The sequence below is a fragment of the Poecilia formosa genome, unplaced genomic scaffold, assembly GCF_000485575.1.
Source record: "Poecilia formosa unplaced genomic scaffold, Poecilia_formosa-5.1.2 Scaffold200, whole genome shotgun sequence".
Taxonomy (NCBI): Eukaryota; Metazoa; Chordata; class Actinopteri; order Cyprinodontiformes; family Poeciliidae; genus Poecilia; species Poecilia formosa.
In genome coordinates, this window is record NW_006800139.1 from 792,266 (window position 1) to 808,602 (window position 16,337).

At 38.4% G+C, this 16,337-nt stretch overlaps 1 protein-coding gene across 1 annotated transcript in view; it reads left to right on the plus strand.

Annotated features, from left to right (window-relative positions):
- The first annotated feature begins 138 nt into the window (after positions 1-138).
- oprl1 (opiate receptor-like 1) overlaps positions 139-16,337 on the plus strand; it is a 73,724-nt gene continuing 57,525 nt past the window's right edge. Inside the window, exons 1-2 of the mRNA XM_016679040.1 lie at positions 139-505; positions 9,302-9,515. Coding sequence (XP_016534526.1) covers positions 9,328-9,515 — 188 coding nt within the window. The 5' untranslated portion in view covers positions 139-505; positions 9,302-9,327. The remainder of the gene's footprint in view (positions 506-9,301; positions 9,516-16,337) is intronic.

Consider the following 16,337-nt stretch of genomic DNA (forward strand, 5'->3'; position numbering starts at 1 on the left):
ACACACACACACACACACACACACACACACACACAGACAACTGTTGGAACAGACCACACAGGATATGCTACAGCAGGGATGGGGGAGACGGAGAGGAGGGAGTGGTTGAGCAAACCTCCATCGATCAGAGAGAAGGAGAGAGAGAGGCAGGACAAGCAGCTCCACTCTGCGTGTTCAGCCCTCCGGACTCCTTCCTCCTCCTCCTCCTCCTCCTCCCGTGGCTTTCTGCCTGCTGATGCTTACTGGAGGTGAAGCTGTGCTTCTCTTGCTTTCATCCCGGTAAATTCATCCCGGATCGACCTCAGTTTTTCCTCCTTTTTTTTCTTTATTTACATTTTTGACCTGCCATCTCTGATGACAGCGCAGGTGATCAGTTGGTTACCAGACAAACCCTGAGTGAGACGGAGGGATTCGGACCCAGAAGAGTGAACGGGAACACGGAGAGGGAAGCTGCAACTTCTCGGGATTGTGTCCGCCGCTCGGATCTCAGATTCTATCGGCACCGGTAAGGGCGGATTGTGCGCAGCCTGCCGCAACAAAGCAGTTTGTTTCCCAGCTCTCTCTCTCTCTCTCTCTCTCTCTCTCTCTCTCTCTCTCTCTCTCTCTCATGTTATAGTGTGTGTGTCCCGGACCACCGCAGCGCGCGCTGCAGGAGAACACGCGCCCCTGCCCGCGTGTATTCCTGTCGTTGTGTTTACGTCGCGAGCTGCTCCAGGTGAAAGGTTGTCACGAGAGACATCCACAGCGCGTGACACACCAGTGAAGTGTTGCATCCGCGTGCTCGTGGGGCAAATGGTGTTTGTTTCCAGAGAGCTTGGTGCGTTTAAGTGCTCGTCTAATTGTCCTGCTGTTGTGATTTAGTGCCCGGTTGAAAGGCAGAAAGAGCTGGAAGTTTGGAAAGTGAATTTACTTTGAACACCTGCCGGGACTGACGTGCTTCTTCTGTTTTCTGATTGGACAGAAGGCTGTTGTTACTGTGGCGTGTACACTACCGGTGTTTTAATTATGAGCAGGTTGATGTTTATATCATCCCAAAACGTCATAAAACCCCACAAATCACCGCCGTTCTGAAAAAAGTCACAAATCTAAATGATTGAAATAAATCTGAAGTTTAAATAATCCAGGGTCAGAGGTGGTGACAAGGTCTGCAGGGAGTTTGTTCCAGAGATTTAATCTAAATAAATGTGATGCAGACCTAATGAATTCACTTTATTTATATGACACCTTTTCAAAACAGAATTAAACTTCACAGGAATACAATTTTAAAAATCTAAGTATGTAGACAGATTCACTGCAATCCCTCACACCAAGCATGTGGTGACAGTAGAAAGGAGCATCTATATTTCAGCAGGAAGAATAATCCAACAACTCAATGTTTCTGCAGGAGAACAACGACTTTCTGTCCTTCTTTTGTTTCTTCACCTAGAGAAATGCTGTCAAAAGATAAGATCTGTTCGGTACAATCAAATCTACAGATTTAAAACAAGACCAGGAGACACAACAACAAGCCAGTGATTCTCAAACTGTAAGCTTTTACTCTTTCATAATTTACTAATCACTGAAACATTCCTAATTAAATCAAAGCTTAAGGTGTTAATTTGCAATCATTTGTAAATGAATCATGCTGATTGAACCTGACACATCAGGGGACAATTTGCTTACTATTAATCCAGTGAACTTTAATTTAAAACATAAATGTGAATCATTGATTTTTTTAACTACTATGAATTATTCTTTGTATGAGCAGTCATATTCTATAAAATTAAAGAGTTTACAACACTTTATTGATGTAGCTTTAAATAAAGTCACAAAAAATATCTGATAATTGATTTCATATTTAATGATTATTTTAAAAAAATCACATGACTTGTCTAAGCCAATCAAAACAGAGACAGACCTTCGACGCTGTTGGTCATTTGGCACTGCCATTCGCTTCTTATACTTATTACCTTAAAACATGGGATCTGTTTAGTTTTCAATTTTCACAAACTATGGAAATAAACTGTCATACAAATGGTGAAATATGAGTCATTTATTCAGCTGAATATTAAAAATAAAAAATGTATTACAGCCCTTTTTCCTTTCATTTTAATTCTGATCTCTAGAGATTATAGAAAGTTATTTTGAATCCTCTTTTATTAAAGTTGGTGCAAAACCCTGGTGGGTTATGAATTGATGCTCCCTCACTATGGAAGACCCCATAGTAGACGGCGCTATTTTACATAAAAAAGAAAGGTTATTACTAAATTAATCACAAAACTCGCAAGGGTAAGAAATAGCAATGGGGCGAAATCATCAGTATTTTATATAAAAAAAACAACAACAATGGAAAAAGTAGTAAAACTCAGATTAAAATAAAAACTTTTACCTTCAGCTTTTTAATAGATTTCTAATTTCAAGAGACCAAAACTGAGAGCTTTTCATAGAATAAATGAAATGAGAAATAAAGTATTGTGAAAAATGAAACATTTTTATAAGATTAGATACGTTAGCTAAAGAATAACCATTCTAACTTTACATTCTGCCTAATGTAATTTAATTATTGTAAAGAAAAAATCATAATTGACCTCCATCCCTCACATATTCAAAACGAGCAGCATGTATCGTTGTTTTCTTTTTCTGGTGGATAATTATGTTAAATATGTCAGAAATACAATATTTCACATCTCTGCTCTAGAAGAAAATAATGAATATCTTTTAAAAAATATTTTTGCAGGAATTAAATCCCCTGGAAATACTCTGCATACCTTAAATTTATCTGAAAGTGTGTTTGCCTCATGCTGCTCGTCAACCTGCAGTAAGGGTCCTTCAAAGAGGAGAAGCTTGCTGGGTAATTGCTACTATTTCACTGCATGATTACATTTTTGCATCTTCAAGCATTTTGAGTCTCTGTGAGGTGGGAAAATATTTTGAATGTGGATAAAACTCAAGTGCTCACCGGCTCACTGCTGATCTCCTCATTTTTCTTTTTCGGTTTTTAAGAATTCCTGATGACAAAGTTTTAATGGAGAGCTCACCTTTTCTAAACTTTTTTCCTTTAATTATATTCAGGCTGGCAGCAACAGCTGAGTGAGAATCTCTCAGAAGGCTTGCAGTTTTCAGAAGTCATCAATCATTAATGTTTTTATTTTAACCGTAATGCTTATGTAACCCAGGTTATTTTGGGGCAACCCAGATATTTTTAAGACATTTTGTCTCCCTTTGTATTTTTATCCTGCCAACCCCTTTAGTACAAAGGTTGAAATCCTGTGAGATTTTGTGGGATTTGAGGTTGTTAAAGTGGATGGCGCCTGGTGTTTGGTCTGGGTGTGGTGTGCAGGGAAGTTTAGCTGCTGCAGCTGCTCTTTAAATCGTTTTAAATGATTGTTTTTCATTTCTGACTGTGGTATTCTTACTGAAATGCCTTACAGTTTGTAGATGCCTCTAATCTTAAGTAGAAACCGTTTACTTGGACTTAGACATTGGAAGAAATGAACTGGTGAGTGTTTGTCCTGTTGTTATGCTAATGCTAACATTAGCATGCTATATTAAGGCTGATGCTATGTTTTGATGTTGAATTATGACCATTGAGCTAATTTGTTCAGTACTGTTTGATAAACCTCTTTCTTTGATGAAAGAGTTGTATGTTGTCTGATGGTTCAACATTTAACATGCAGTTCTATTATTGATGAAGATGAATAATCTGAATTAATGCCGTTATATTGGGTTATGATAACCAGTCAGGCGAATCATGTATACGTTTGTATATTTCCTCTTACTTATAGGAAGGAAGTGTTTATAGTATTGATAATGATTTGATATTGACTAAGGAAATGGACTCACTGTTGGTCCTGTGTATTCAGGCCTGGTCTTTATCAGTTTATTAATGCTTTTGAAAGAATTCAATTCAATCAACTTCTTTGTAAATATTTGTGGTTGATGAAAGTTGAACCAGTTATTTGTTGATGAAAGTTTAACTTTTAACTTTAAATATTTTTCTAACTACAGTATAAATCACCTTTTGCACTTTTTTCTTTTTTGTGTTATGCTGAAGACGACACTGATCCTCCCTGAGTCGTATCTTTAAGTCTTCTGATAAATTCCCTCTTACTTTAATTACTTATCACCTTATTTTAAATTGATTGCTGCATCATACATGCTGCACTTACAACCACACTTAATGCTAAAATGCTTATAAATCTGAGCAATTTGATGTTGAATTATGTTATTTTATCCATTTCCAATGCTGTTGCTATGCTGCCGTCATTCTAATAAGGATTTCACTCTAAAAGGTGTTTTCTTGAATAACACCAATCAGTTCTTGTTCCGGTTCTGTTTGGGAACTGCAGCAGATTTCATTAAGGAATACTGCAGGTTTGAGTTCTGCTGGCTCCTGGTTGACATTTTATGATTTATGGATTTGATTGTGTGGCTTGTGTTGTATTGAACTGGATGGTATGCAACTGGATTTGAGTCTGAAGCTGATTGCATTAGATCCAGTTGTAACTGGATTGTTCTGGAATGAATTCAAGCGGACTAATTGGATTGGATGTAACTGGATTTGAATTTGACCTGTATGTTTTTCTTTTTGTTTGTTTTTTGTAAAGTGTCCTGGATGACTCTTGTGGGTAATTGGTTTTATTCTAAATAAACTCATGAAGTGAACGGTATCCCCGGTCTGATGAGCCTGTGAAGCTGCAGATCCAGCCTGCTCTGTTGTTGCTAGCTAAGGGTTGATGCAACAAAGCGCTGCCTCTCTGAAAGCTCCAGTATCAGCTTTAGACACAACAAAAAGAAACACTGCATAACATATTTACTGCAGTAGAGACGTGAAGCAGGAACAGTATTTTTTTTCTACTTGACCTTAGACATTAAAACATCTGTAAACACATGAGCAGGTTGAAAATAAGCAGAGACTGTGACTTCCTCCGGTTTACCTGAACTGTTTGGGCTTATTAACAACTGTTTGTGTTAGATGTTTCCTCTGAGGAGGCAGAGAGCTGAACCAATGTTTGGTGCCATGTACCTGCAGACTCATTCTGCTGATAACATTTGTGTATATTTAGTTAGCAATATTTATTGCCTGCCTGTGTTTAATTTTCACCCCAGTTTTCTTCTGTTATTTCTCTAAAATGCAACTGCTTGGGCTTCTTGACATCTCCTATACAGATCTGGCAAACGTTTATTGCTGGTCTTACGTAGTGTGTGGCGCTATGTGTAATTCATTTTTTTCAAATATAATCAAGCACACTTCCTTTAATACTTGGATTGTTCATTGTTTACTGAATGTGTGATGAATTTCAAAGACTCCAAGGCACAGCAGCAAAAACCTTTTCCCTATTTTCCATATATAGAAAGAATAGTGTCCCCTAGAGGCTCAATTGCAGTGTTGCACAAAACAAAGAAATGATGGGAGTCATTTCTGTGTCTGGCCAGCTGGTTGTACATAAATGCATGTAAACTGACATTTTTAGTACATGAAAATCAGGAACTCTTCTGAAGAATAAGAAAAAATAAATGAAGTCATGCATCGTTTTATTTAAAATGACAACAGAAAGAGTTTTGGTGTCTACACACAAATTTTACACTTTATTTACTGTTACTAATTACACTTTCTGAGCCATTTGAAACGAGGTTTGTTGCAATAAGTTGTCAATTTGTTTCTTCATTTTATCTATTTCACTTTGGCTCTTCTGGTCCTTATTCCACTGACTGAACAAATTAAAGTTGTTTTTAGATGTCCAGCTTGTGAAGCTATTGGTGTATCTAAATGTGCTAAATTAATAATTCAGTACATTTGTGTCAAACGTTTCCAGTCAGTTCTATCGTATCGATATCAGCCGATGCTAAACATCAGATATCAGTACTGGAAGTTTAAAAAAGTGGATCAGTGAATCCCTAAGTTTAGCTACATGTTTGCCATTGTCCCAAACTTATGCAAGTTTCAGTTTGTTTGTCTTTTGTTTGCTATTGTTGCAAGATTCTGGATTCAACACACCTTTACAAAATGGCGGCAGTCAAAGGTTGACATGAAGAAGGCAAACGCCACTATTCTGTAAACTTCCTAAAGGTGCCTCACATTTTAACTCCACTTTGTGATCATCTGAAGTTTAGTTATTTTAGAGAAAATCACTTCAAATACTGGGTTCACATTTGTATTTTTTCTCATATCTGAACTAAACTGCAAAGGTAAGGAAAATATGTACTGACACCAGTAAGTCCTGAAAGAATGGAAAACACAACATCACTGCTGGGAGAAATTCCAGGCTTGTCAGCCATGATTACATTCTTCACTGCTGGTGATAGAAACTTTACATGACACAGAGAAAAAAACGTTTTATTAAAATCCAACAAATGCAATGTGAAAGTTGAGAGCATTAATGAGTTGGCACATCAAATGTGTTGTCAAGTGCAAGATGTCACGTTGTTGCTTCATCAAAACCAAAGCATGAACAAATGGTCTTTAATTTGATGTTTTCAGTTTTAGTAAAATTATTCACACGCTCATCAACAGGAATATCATTTGATTTCATGGATTTCAGTTATGATGCTGCAGCTGCACTGCTGCCTTGCAGGAAGAAGGTTCAGGGTTTGAATCCCAGCCTGGGCTGTTTGTGCATGGAGTTGGCATGCAGCGTTCATGTTCTCCCAGTGCATGCCTGGTTCTGCAGGTGTTCTCCTCTCAGCTCAGAGCTGTCAGGTTAATTTGTCCAATTTGTGTGTCTGTGTGATGGACTGATGTCTGACTCTGCCTCCCGCCTAATGACTGGTGCAGGTATTCACTGTGATGGATGGATTTTAATCACTTATTTGAACTGTTTTATCTCTTCTGGATAAAAAAAAGATGACACAACAATTTCTTTTAATAACAGAGTTTGGTGTGCAAGTTTGCTTTTATTGTGATTTTGTTTCTAATCCACATAAGGGATCTTACAGGCTCATATATTCACACACTGATGTTTGACTGAACGTCCTTTAACAAGCTGCAGAGAAATCAACTCTTTTGGAATAATCCTGTTTAATATTCTGCCTTGGTCGAGCTCATTTAAAGTGGTTGACTTCTTGTCACAAACCAAGCTTTGAAATAAAGTTCATACATTTTCAAAAAGTTTTCCAAAGCCATCTTTGATGCACTTTTGATTATTACGCTGTTGGAACGCCCAACAGTGTCTGTTTTAACACGATTGTTGATTTTATTTAAACTTTATTCTGAAGCTGCCACACATAGATTGGTCAGGTTAAGGCTGCAGTATGTAACATTTATAAAAATATTTTCTTACATATTTGTTGAAGCAGTCACTATGTCTTCCTTCTCTCAGTGCCAACAACCAGAGCTGATCAGTGGATGTAAGTTTGATCTTTTTCTGTTGTGAATACATGTGATATGAACAATGCTGAACACAACAGACCAGGGTTAAAACGATTAATCACCATGAATCATTTACTGAAGTAATTGTCAATTATTTTAGTAACTGATTAATCGTTAACTGGATTAAATAAACTGTAGAAAAAGGCTATTTGCTAAAAACAACTCGGAGCAGTAATTAAACAAAAACTGGACAAATTATGGGTACAGTTTGTATTTAATATGTGAATATTTTCTGTTAATTACACCCAGTTAAAAAACTCATAATTAACCTTTTCTAATTATTAATCAGTTAATCTGAAAAATAATCAACCGATCAGCTGATCACTGTGTTGATGAGTCAAACAGAAGATCTGAACTTTTCTCATGTTATCAGAAGTTTTTTTTTATTATCTTTGTTCACTAATGGAGTGCTTTTAGGCAATAACATTTTTATTTTCCTATTTAAAAAAGGAACTAAGCGATTTAATTTTTGACTTTTAACATATTTCTAATATTGTATAAAAAGGCTTAAATGGTAAATTAATTTTTTAAATCCTGAATAATCGATTGATTAATAGATTACTAACCTAGCAGTTGGTTGCAGCCCTACAAAATCCTGCACTGCATTGATTTGAAGTGATTTAAAGTGAAGCCCAGATATCCGTCACCGTGTGTGAGACCTGCACTCCTGCTCACCAAAACATGGGAGTCATTAGTGCTGCTTTGTCCTCTCACACGTACCTGAAGTGGTATACTGCAGCCCACCCAGCGCGGCGTTGCAGCCTTACATGGAAACACACTAACGGCTCTGACTTTAACTCCTTATTCATGAAAGCTCAGGCAGCCATAACACACACACACACACACACACACACACACACACACACACACACACACACGCCGCTGCCGTGTGTTTTTGAAAACTTTGGACAACAAGAGACCAGGCAGGAGTGGAAAACGATGTAGACAGAAGGAGTGTAGGAATGGAGGAGCGTCTTAACGCCTGAACCCGGAGCTGAGCAGGAACCCAGGGGAAACTCAGCTGCACAGTGAAGTTACTTTGCTTTTTTTCATGTGATGAATATTCATGACCAGCAGGAAGATGGAGGCTGCTGGTTCATTGCGTCCGTTTGATGTATTGCTGATGCAGGCTGCATGCAGCGGTGTTGCAGTGTTTCCCACAGAATTGGGTTGTTCTTGTGGCAGCAGCTGATGTCGGCGGTGGGAGGCGTGTGTGTGATCAGAGCCTCACACACACCTGAACATGTGACTGTTTATAAAGTCTCCACGGTGACAGATTTATTTGCCTTACCAATATGATCAGCTGCCTCCTGCTTACCACATACAGACTGATCCCACACAACCTGCAAATAATCAGTTATTTAGAGTGACGTTAATTAGAGGAGTTGGTTGCCATGTTTAAGCTAGCGGACCGCCAGCCTGTTTAATTTTTCTATAGCATATAACTCCAGGTTATTGGAGAGAAATATGCCAATTCATGGAGCATATCTAAAATAATCAGAAAACATGACTGCTTGGGAAGCTGAAATACGTTGGCACTGTGCTACATGTGATTGTCCTTGGTGCTGATTGGCTGTAGCCCAACCAAAAACGGTAGACTGTAGATGTTAGCTTCCACGACATCCACTGTGTATGAAAGCATGTTATCGTATATTTGGTTTTTGAACTATTAAAAAGGCGGCTGTGAATGTTCAGAGTGCAAAATGTCTTAAATTTTCTGCTTAGAAATTTGAACATCAACCAAAATAAAAATATTGACCTGGCATTTAACAGAAACTGTTCAGGTCTCAGTCAGTGAGGTAAGAAAAACGTGAAACGCAGAGAGTATGTAAACATCTGGCCTCGGTCATTGTTGTCAGAGTTGGCGTTGAGAAGCGGATCATCGTAATGAACTTTGTGGCTTGCAGCAGCCAGCTGTGGCGTTAACATGTCTCTCCTGTCTCTCTTGGGCAGGAGCGGCGGCTTCGTTTCATCCAGACATGGATTTTCTGGACCTGCGGTTCTTCAACAGCTCCTTTTTCAACGAAAATTTCACCGATGACTTCAACAAGACGGAGACAGAAGCCCTGCTGCCAGCGGGCTTCAGGGTCACCATCGTGGTGGTCTACATGATCGTCTGCGTCTTCGGCCTGGTGGGGAATTTCCTGGTCATGTACGTCATCATCAGGTGAGCCCAGAACGCTTCCTTCATTTTACCAGGTTTGTTTTACAGTGATGTCAACGCTGCATGTCTAGCAGCTAAACCAAGCATGAAATGCAAACAGGCCACTTTGTACCATTTCATTAAAATCCTGCTGGTAAATATGGACCAGCAGCAGGTTAGTTTCATGCTTAAAGCTTTTATAAATCTGTAATTAAGTTGAAAAATCTTATTTAGCTTTTATTTTGTAGTGTAAAACTGAAACAAGTGTAACAAAGTAAAACACCTTTTTTGTGAAACTTGATTTATTTGGTGCCCAGAGGTAGAAACTTTTACCTGAGTAACTTTTCTGAAAAATGTAATTTCACCAGACTGTCATCTTTACCGTTTCTTGAGTATTGTTATTATGAAGGTGTTGCTCCTTTCACTTAAGCATAATTTCTGCATAAACTACCAAATAACTTCTCTAAATAAAGAACCATCATATTTAACCAGAAATACAAACACAACTACTGATATGTTAAAGTGAGACTTTAATATGTTTTTTCATTCATAAAAACATCTGGTTACTTTTTATTTGAGTAAAATGATGCTGAAGTTATGTTTTTCTTACTGGAGTATAATTTTTGCTGCCTTTCTTCATCAACCCTCTAACATGTCAGGTGTTGCCTCCAGGATTTCAGACAAACATTGTGGATTTGTTGAAAGTTTGTTTTGCTGCAGCTTCTGTTTGTGTATGTCTATGATTATAATAGTCCTCAGAAAAAGACTCGCATCAATACAATAGTTTGCAGAACTTTAGCCTCGTTGAAAGGGCAAATATCTGGTATCTGGAGGCTTCCATGTTAAGCAAACCAGCAGGAAGCTCTGACCACGCCTTAGCTTGGCAATGAAGTTCAGGAAAATGTGAGTTTTTGTCATATTCAACCTTATAACTCTGAAATGTTCTGTCAGGTTCAAACCAGGACTCAGGCTGAGAACAGTTCTGTTTATTTTAAAGCTAACTATTTTCTGTAAACTCTGAAAAACCACCCATAACTTGTGGTGAGCAAAATATGCGTCAAAGTGTGTCACGCTGAAAGGCTTTCAGCTGTTTCACATGACAACAAGCCTCATCACACAATGTCACCATCTGAGGATCCTACACTTGTAAACCTCCAGTTCCTGCAAAGAGTCATTGATAAATATCTGAGTTCTGTGAATGGCTTGTACAATGTTTCTTCACAAACTCGTTCAACAGGCTCCTCCCTTGTTCCCCATCCCGGTCTGCAGGATGCAGGAAGAGACGGTGCATTCGCCCTAAAGGTGAATGCCTCCGCTCCCCTGTGACGCTCTGAAGGGACAAATAGGCATCGCTAATGGATGGATGGAAGAGATTTCGTCCCAGAGAAATGTCCCTCACTTTCTGTTGCTTCTTTCATGCAAACGTGTAATTGCTCAATCTAATTAAAAATCTGTGTCGAATTCCCCAGTGCCAGCTCTGTCAGGCAAGAACATCACAATGTCCAGAAAACAGTTTGGAAAAAGGACAAGAAGCGCAAAAACTTCCAATTTTACCTGATGTTTTTAAAGGTTTATTAGTGATTAATATTCAATTGAATGTGATTCCACACAGTATTTCTGAATTATATTGAATCCAACATTAGTATTGCTGTTAAGGCTGATAACTGATATTTATCAATACAATATATTTTTCTTCTGACCTTTTTATCAACTTGGAAAAAACAACCACATTACTGACTTCACCACCGCTTCTCTGCTTCAATTACACGACCCACAATCCTTTGCTGCACCACTGTCACATGACCGACCTCTGCTATTTCCCCTCCAAAAACAAACAGCGACAAGATGGAAGTAAATATTGGGTGTTAATATTGGACCAGTTCCAGTTTCATTTATTGAGCCGACACCAAAATTTAACTAATGTATTGATTCCGATGTTAGATAATACAGTCAATAATATACATATATATTTATATCAGTTCATTCATTTAAGCTTGATTTGAAGGCTAAACTATGAGCTACATGCCTCTTAAACAGCTTCTGTTTAATTTTGAGTTTATTACTTGCTGGTTGAGTTAATGAATTTAGCCTTTTTTAAAGTGTCGTCAAAGAAAAGACTAAAGGAAACAATACAAACAAATAAAGAACAACATTCAGTTAAGATAAATTGGATTAATTCTTTTTAAGTACATGAAAGAAGCAACACTTAACCTACAAACTCATGTCCTTGGAAAGCAGAAATGCATTCTTACCGACACAATGCTCTTCCTTTTTCAGAGAATTTGGTTAAATAACCTGCCAGTTACTTCGCTGTGGAAGAAAAACTCTTTTGTATGTCGAGTGCAACTGAAATTTTTCTTCCCCCCGACATATACTGAAAGTTTTGTCTCTGGTGGTGTGCCTACGTGAGGTAGAGAGAAAAACGAGCAAACAAAAGTCAGAGAGCTGCGACGGTCGCGTGTCGACTGTGGGAGGCCAGAACGGTCGAGGGAGAGGAGAGCAAGTCTTAGCAGTGGCTCAGAAACGGCTGCTGCTGCTGCTGCTTGGCCTCGAACTGAAGTGGAGACGTACCAAAACTAAAAAGCCAGAAACACGCAGGCAATGGAGAGGAAAAGGAAAACAGGAGCAGTAAACTTCAGGACAACACAGACAAACTGGGACAAAACATTCAGGCAGAATATTGAAGCAAAACAAATAACTGCTCAGTTTTGGTTCACAGTTGTAACTAAAGTGGAGATGCTGATCTTTAACTGATGGTGCAAAAGCAAACAGTACAGCATGCAAACAGATACTGTCTGTCAGACACGGGGGAGGAGGGCTGGTGCTGTGGGGTGGAACTGCAGCCACAGCAGCAGGACATTCTGGAGTCAGTCAAAAAACACTGAACCAAATCCACAGCAGAACGGCTGCAAAGAATGGCCCAGTCAAAGTCAAAACACTCATACATAGAAAATACTTTATTGTAATTTCTGGCAACAATTTGGGGCAGTTCTTCTTTTTCCAGGTTGGCTTGTTTCATCGTGAAATCTCTACTTAAAAACTGCAGTTTGTGTTTACTCCGGTTTGGTTGTCTGATAATAAAATCAGGTTTAGTATATACTCTTAAAAACATGTAAAGGCTAGAGATCATCTGATGTCGTCCTCTTTGTAAACAGAAATCAATAAAAGTCGCAGCGCCGCTGGGAAGCCCCCGAGTGAGTGTTGTTTTGATTTCCCCAGCCTTCCATTGGCTCGTCCCCTGACAGCACTTTGCATGTTTCCAGTGGTGTCAGAATGAAAACAGAGCAAAAACAAGAGAGTTGTAGCTTTCAGCGGGAGCATACCGCAGTGCAGATGATAAGCAGGGATTCCAGAGCTTCTGTTCATCGCTGCTCATACAAAAGTGAACACAGAAAATGTAACAGCCTGGAAGGAGACGGTGGACAGCTGGGGCCGAGCACAGCCGCTTCAACTTGTCCTCCAAACATGGCTTCTTCTTCTTCTTCTTAAGGGGGGAAAACGGCTGCCTGCTGGGGATCCTGTGAGAAAAATGGGCTCTGTTTCCATAACAACAGACAGGTTTTACAGTATAGAACATAGCCAGCCCAAAGAATCACAATAACATTCCCCCTCAGAGGGAAAACAACAGAGGAAGGAGGAAAGTGAAAGAAATCTCGCATGGCTTCACAGAAATGTGCCTTGAAGGAACCGGCTCAAGTGGAAATCATGTTTCAAAATAAGTGTGTTCAGAATCTCAAAGCTGCACTCTGATTGGAGGAGATTTCCAATTAAAAAATCATCAATACATATAGGAGAGAAAAAATAATGTGGAACCTTTATTGATCTCAGTTTGGGTTCAGGGTGAAATGGTGTACTAGGAAAATCAACATCAAAATATTCACAAATGTATAAAGAGTTTGTTTAAACAAAACCTTTAACATGGATGGTAGATCACTTTATTCATCCCCAGGTTTCAGGTATCCAGTAGCTGATAAAAAAACCTACATGCATGAGTAGGATGAAAATATATTAAACTAAGACACTACCAAAGTAAGAGTTTATAAAAATAACTGACTACTGTAGCTAACAGATGAAAGCGATAAATATAGCAGATGAAAACAAGCATAAGCAGTTTTCTCCTTCTCCCTTATACACCATGTGAAGTTTTTTTTAAATATTATTTTACTAATATGTTTTTCTACTATGTATCTGTCTAATATTCATGATGATGGCTGAATGATGTCCATTTCTTGTCTTCTGAACCTGGTATGAATGCTGGGCTAAACATTAGCCTTCAGACATAAAGTGGCCGTTGGGTTGCAGCTCAGACTGCAGTGCAGGAAACAAAATGCAGAGGAACATTTTAAAATTTAAATCGGTTAAAATCATCGACCAAAAACCTCTGAGCGCACAAAGGCTGTGCAACATGTTGATTTCTGACTAATTCTGACTAATGTTTGTTAGTAAAGGAGTGAAGAAAGAATGAACATGCAGACAAAAATGACAGAACAGATAACATGAGTCAGTTAGAAGATTCAAAGTGAATTTCCTTCATGCAGGAGGTTATTACCTAACGGCTTAGGAAACTGCTTTTTTGGCCAGGCAGAAATATTTAAATTAGTCTCCATTTTATGGACGGAGAAGAGATTAAATTATTTGTGAAGCATTAAGGATTTCTGCTGTAAATTTAAAGCACCGCCTAACATCTCAGGCAGTCCAAACGTTTCAAAGAAAACAAACAAAAAGATTTACTTGTGGGTTGAGGAGCTTTTTAAGAAACTAATGGAAGGAGAAGCAAACAAGTAAAGTGAAAAGATTCATCTCTCGGTAGGAAAACTTTCGGTGCTGTTTGACTTTAGCTTGTCAAACAGCAACAGAAGTGGATTCAGTTTCTTTGGAGTCGTAGCAGTGAGCATATTATTACCAGGATAAAACATTTTATGGCCAGGAACCGAGTTCAGCTGATGTCAGGAACACGTTGGAACAGGCTTCCATTAGTTAGTTTAAATACTGTTTTATAGTAAAGTTTTACAGTTTAGGCAAAAAGAAATGACAATAACTGTAAACTTTAGGGTTCCAGTATATACAGGCTCTAATAATTTAAATCTGACTTTGTTCAAAAACACACCACAGATCTAATCTGATCTGTTTTATTCTCTCTCCTCTTTTCTCACATCAACTCTGTTTTATTTCAGCCAATTTCTCAACAAAGCCAACCTCATTTACATATTTTCTTACTTTCACTGCCACAGAGAAAACTGTCATGGTTTTAAAATGAAAATTGGCTCATTAAGACTATGTTAGTAATTGTGGCCCCCAATTTTAAACCATTAGATTTGAGTTGCTCTTTACTACTAATAATAATAAAAATCCTGATCCTGTTTTTGCATGTCAACCCATAAAACACTCCATCATTTTAATACAATGTTCCTGCTGTTTCTGTTTTGGCTATAGTTTTCTCTGGACTGGTTTCAGGCGCTGGTTAGAAGTAACTGTCAGGATCTTTGGTTGTTTTTTTGTTCTGATTATTTCATTCTGTGTGTCTGTCTTTGATTGGATCATTTCACTTTAGTTCAGTTCTTCTTAGTGTTTCTAGTTTATCGTATTTCCTAGTTATTCCTTAGTGTTGGATTTATTTCCTAGTCTGCTGTGTGCTCTCACTCGTCCCTGTGTCATTTTCTCTCCCTCTTCCTTCACACCAGGTCAGCTCATCAGTCCAGGTCTTTTGTTCACATTCCTCCTCCCAGTATTCAAACCCTTCTCTTGCTGGTTCCTCCTGTTATATCCAGTTATTCTCCCTGTTTCTTCCCTGCTGGGGTTTTCATTGGATTTCTGGTTTTTGTTCTGCTCTGGCTCCCTGTCATCTTTGTGCGTTTGTTCATCATTATGATCCATCATCCCAGCTCCTGTCTGCATTTTGGTTCCACCAACAAACATAACTTTACAGTAACAGAACATTTCAGAAACACATCTAATCAAGTGTCTTTGTTTCCTTTCTCAGGCAAATATCTTGGTACACTTGAAATACGACTAACTTTCAAATAACTTTTCAGGAAGATATGATGTGGTGTAAAACTCCAGTCCTCTTGGGCTGCAGTCCTGCAGTTTTTAGATGTGCCACATGTACAAAACACTGGAATGAAATGGCTTTATTACCTCCTCCTTGTGCAGATCACTTCTCCAGAGTCCTGCTAACAACCTAATTATTCTGTTCAGGTGGTGCAGCAACATCTGAAGTTGCAGGGCAGCGGCCCTGCAGGACTGGAGTTTGACACCTGCGATAAAGGAGCTTCTTTTAAATACATATTTCATTGATATTGATGAAAGAATACTAGTTCCACTGGCAGAATATTTCACTTATAATGTGGGAAAAATGTCTTATTATAAGTGAAATATTCAATCAATCAAATTTTATTTGTATAGCACATTTCAGCAGCAATGCATTTCAAGGTGCTTTACATAATTAAAAAACAAAATAAAAACAGCATGTGACATTGAATGAACAGTAAGAAAGAGATAATCTTCAAATGCAGACTATAAAAACTTTTTAATAAACATAAAGCAACTATTGACTTTAAACAACCTCCTATGTCTTGCTAGTAAATTGTTAGTTTCGTTGTATTTCAAGTGTACCAAGGTATTTGCACTGCAAACCAGACCAGAACTACGTGGTAAGATTGATATTTTTCTCAGCTTCTTTCCTCTCGTCTCTCCTGTCCTCCTGCAGCTGGATCCTAACGGGGCAGAAATTCACCATGAAAATCTTCCTTAATGTGCATTAGTGCACACAATGAAAACCTTCTTTGACTATCATAGAAGCCAGCATCCACAGCCTTCCTTCTTTCTAATCAGCTCTATGGAGAAAGA